Raw genomic sequence first — 2,873 nt, forward strand, 5'->3', positions numbered from 1 at the left:
CATTTAGCTCAGCCTCCCGATTACCAAGCAAACTTAGATAATCAGGTTATAGGAACCACTGTATATGTATTTTTTTCTAAGAAAAATTATTTGGTTTAAGTTAAAAGAAACGGGTCAGGTCAGCGGGTTTGAATTTTATAGTGGATGAGTTTATTTATTAAATTAAATAATATATGTAGCCAATTATAATAAGCCATGTGAATTTTTTAAATTGGAAAAAAGGACATAAGGTTTTAGGTGTTAGTTTGAGGGGTATTCTTGAGCCAAAATGATAGGTTGAGGGTATTTTTAGACCAATAGATAGATGAATAAGGGTATTCATGAGCCATTTTCCATACGTTAGGGGTATTTTTGACCCTATTCCGTTTTATTATTACAAGGCAGTTTTCAGAACAACAACAACATACCAAGTGCAATCTGGGGAAGGTGACGTGTACGCAGACCTTACTTCTTTCTACCTTCACAAGGTAGAAGATTGTTTCCGATAGACTCTTGGCTCAAGTAAAACATTTTAAAGTAGGTTTGGAAAAGTTAATGTAGTTGTGAAGAAACCCTGTTGCAAATAATATAGAAAAGAAAAGTAACCCCATGCACCAAATAATACGAAACCAAAGCAAAGGAAACAACAGATAATAATAAAAATCGAAAATTATGAGAGTAACAGTAATGGGAGAGTAATATGAATAGTAATAGGAGAGTAATAATAAAATTTCAGAAATAATAAGAATTTTAACGTACAATTATTTACTTCAAGATAGACTGCACGGCGATCAATGACTCCCAAAAATTTTTGACACCACAAAGGTTCTCAAGAGTGAGAGCGACACCTTGACTTTTAGCTAAGACACAAAACTCATGATATTTGACAGCATCAAAGGGCTTGTCGAGCAAAGGATGATCTTCATCAACAAGTTCCTCTGGTACTTTTATGATATATCCTTCTTTGGTACTTTTACGATATATCCTTCTTTGGGAGTTGTGCAAAACGCCATGCTATACCTCTCTGTTTCCCATAATCACTTGATGATATGGGGAGTGCAACCTACCATTTGGAAGTGCCTACAATGTGCAATTAACCATTAGTCCGGAAAAGGAAAAAAATAACTTGCGACACTTGATTCACTATTTTGTTGCTTGGAATAAAAGTTACATATTGAGACAGTACAATAAAAATAAAATTAAAATGTTCTAAAGTTAAAAATATTCTTAAAATATTTACAATGTTACACCTCCCCACCCCGACACGAGGGTGAATGAAGCTATTTAGTTGCGGATTCATCTGAATCCAGTACTCCACGCGGAGCATGTATAAATTTTATGTGTAAAATCCACTAAAATTGCAATAACTAATATATTTAAACCTATAATTTAGAAACACAACGTGTTCAATATTACTAAGAATCTTATATGTTGATCTCATAGAGCTTAAATACTGGATCCGCCTCTGTCTTGACCCCAACCGAAATAAACGTATAATCTCTATTTTCACACTACATAAAAATCTAACAAACAACTTTTGAGCACACAAGAGGAAGGAATAAGAACTAGGAATTAAAGGTCAGAAAATGGAAGGACACTTACTTTCAAACAGTCATTAGCAAGGAATAGGAATGAATTAGGTGATGAGTATTCAACCTCAAGCCATTGCTCATTTTTGGTCTTAAATTGCAGCCCACTTACTTGATGTTGGCTTAGAATGGTTGATTTTTTTATTTTTTTTTATCACAATGAGGAGGTAGTCCAACCTTTGTCTCCTCATCCTTTTTAGGCAATCTGTACTTGAAGAAACTAATTGAGCAGGTTATTGATTTTGTGTGCTCATCCCAATATTTCTCCATGCCCAATTTCTCAAATATCATTCTTCTCACCATCTCATCAAATTCTCTTAATCTCTTGGCGCTAGATAGCACCAAATCACTGCCAAATCAAATTAATTAAGCTGGATTACTAGTATTAATAATTAAATTGATAACTAAAAAGGCAATAAGGTGCACAAAGTATTCCGCGTTAGTAGGGTCACACCCCAAAGGGTGTAATGTAGAAAATCTACATCCCTTTGCTCGAACCCGTGATCTATAGGTCATAGGAGACAACTTCACCGTTGCTCCAAGACTTCCTTTCAAATAATTAAATAGATAACCGAATAATTTAATATTAATGAAAATTAAGTACCAAAATTCTGGCTCTCCAGAAGGCCAAAGGAGGTTGGAAAAGTTTTCAATAACACAAGGATTGAGGATATGGTTAAAGATCATTCCCTCCCAAAGTGGAAATGCAGGGTTACCCCCAATGTAACCAGTAAATAGTTTAGAATTTTCTAATTTTGTAGCCAAAGGGAAACTGAAAACATGTTTTATTTTTTCATATAGGCTTTGGGTTGGAACACCATCAAGTATGGCCTCAAAAAGACCATATTCTTCTAATGCTCTGTACACTTGTTCTCTTACTGAAATCCATTCTTCACTCCCTGGTTTCAACTCTAGCTTTCCAAAATCTATGGTTGGAAGCTTATCCATTCCTCTATCTTTTTTTTTTCTTCTTTTTCTCTTTACTTTGGTTGTATTATTCATGCTCTATTATAGGGGTATATATACAGAGAAAATTAATTATGTATCACAAATTAATTTATGATATTAGCTGTTCATAATAAAAAAAAAATTATAACTATGTAGTGAATTCTTTATATCTAAGACTAAGAGTATTTCAGTTAGCCTTTGGACCCCCACCTATTATTTATGACACTGTTCTGCAATGTATTGATTCTTATCAGTTAAAGAAGATATGGACAGATTGCCCATTCCTATTCTATACATGGAAAAGAAATGTATGTGACTTAATTAATATTTCATCCGTTTTAATTTATATGATATAGT

At 33.6% G+C, this 2,873-nt stretch overlaps 1 protein-coding gene across 1 annotated transcript; it reads right to left on the minus strand.

The window, feature by feature from the left end:
- Window positions 1–744: 744 nt before the first annotated feature.
- On the minus strand, window positions 745–2,516 carry LOC132054234 (probable 2-oxoglutarate-dependent dioxygenase AOP1). Its single transcript, XM_059446279.1, has 5 exons — window positions 2,173–2,516; window positions 1,746–1,917; window positions 1,582–1,701; window positions 995–1,059; window positions 745–949 (listed from the first exon to the last, which is right to left on the minus strand). Exons 1-5 carry the CDS (start codon window positions 2,514–2,516, stop codon window positions 745–747), a joined length of 906 nt encoding a protein of 301 aa, XP_059302262.1.
- Between the last annotated feature and the right edge of the window lie 357 nt (window positions 2,517–2,873).

Source organism: Lycium ferocissimum, chromosome 4 (genome assembly GCF_029784015.1).
Source record: "Lycium ferocissimum isolate CSIRO_LF1 chromosome 4, AGI_CSIRO_Lferr_CH_V1, whole genome shotgun sequence".
Classification (NCBI taxonomy): domain Eukaryota; kingdom Viridiplantae; phylum Streptophyta; class Magnoliopsida; order Solanales; family Solanaceae; genus Lycium; species Lycium ferocissimum.

What these genes read in the sequence shown, in the direction of transcription:
- LOC132054234 (XM_059446279.1), bottom strand. Translation starts at nt 2,516, where the DNA reads ATGGATAAGCTTCCAACCATAGATTTTGGAAAGCTAGAGTTGAAACCA. An exon ending in TTGCTAATGACTGTTTGAAA is followed by an intron (nt 1,060 to 1,581) that starts GTAAGTGTCCTT and finishes TGCACATTGTAG; the next exon opens with GCACTTCCAAATGGTAGGTT. An exon ending in ATGGGAAACAGAGAGGTATA is followed by an intron (nt 950 to 994) that starts GCATGGCGTTTT and finishes ATATCGTAAAAG; the next exon opens with TACCAAAGAAGGATATATCA.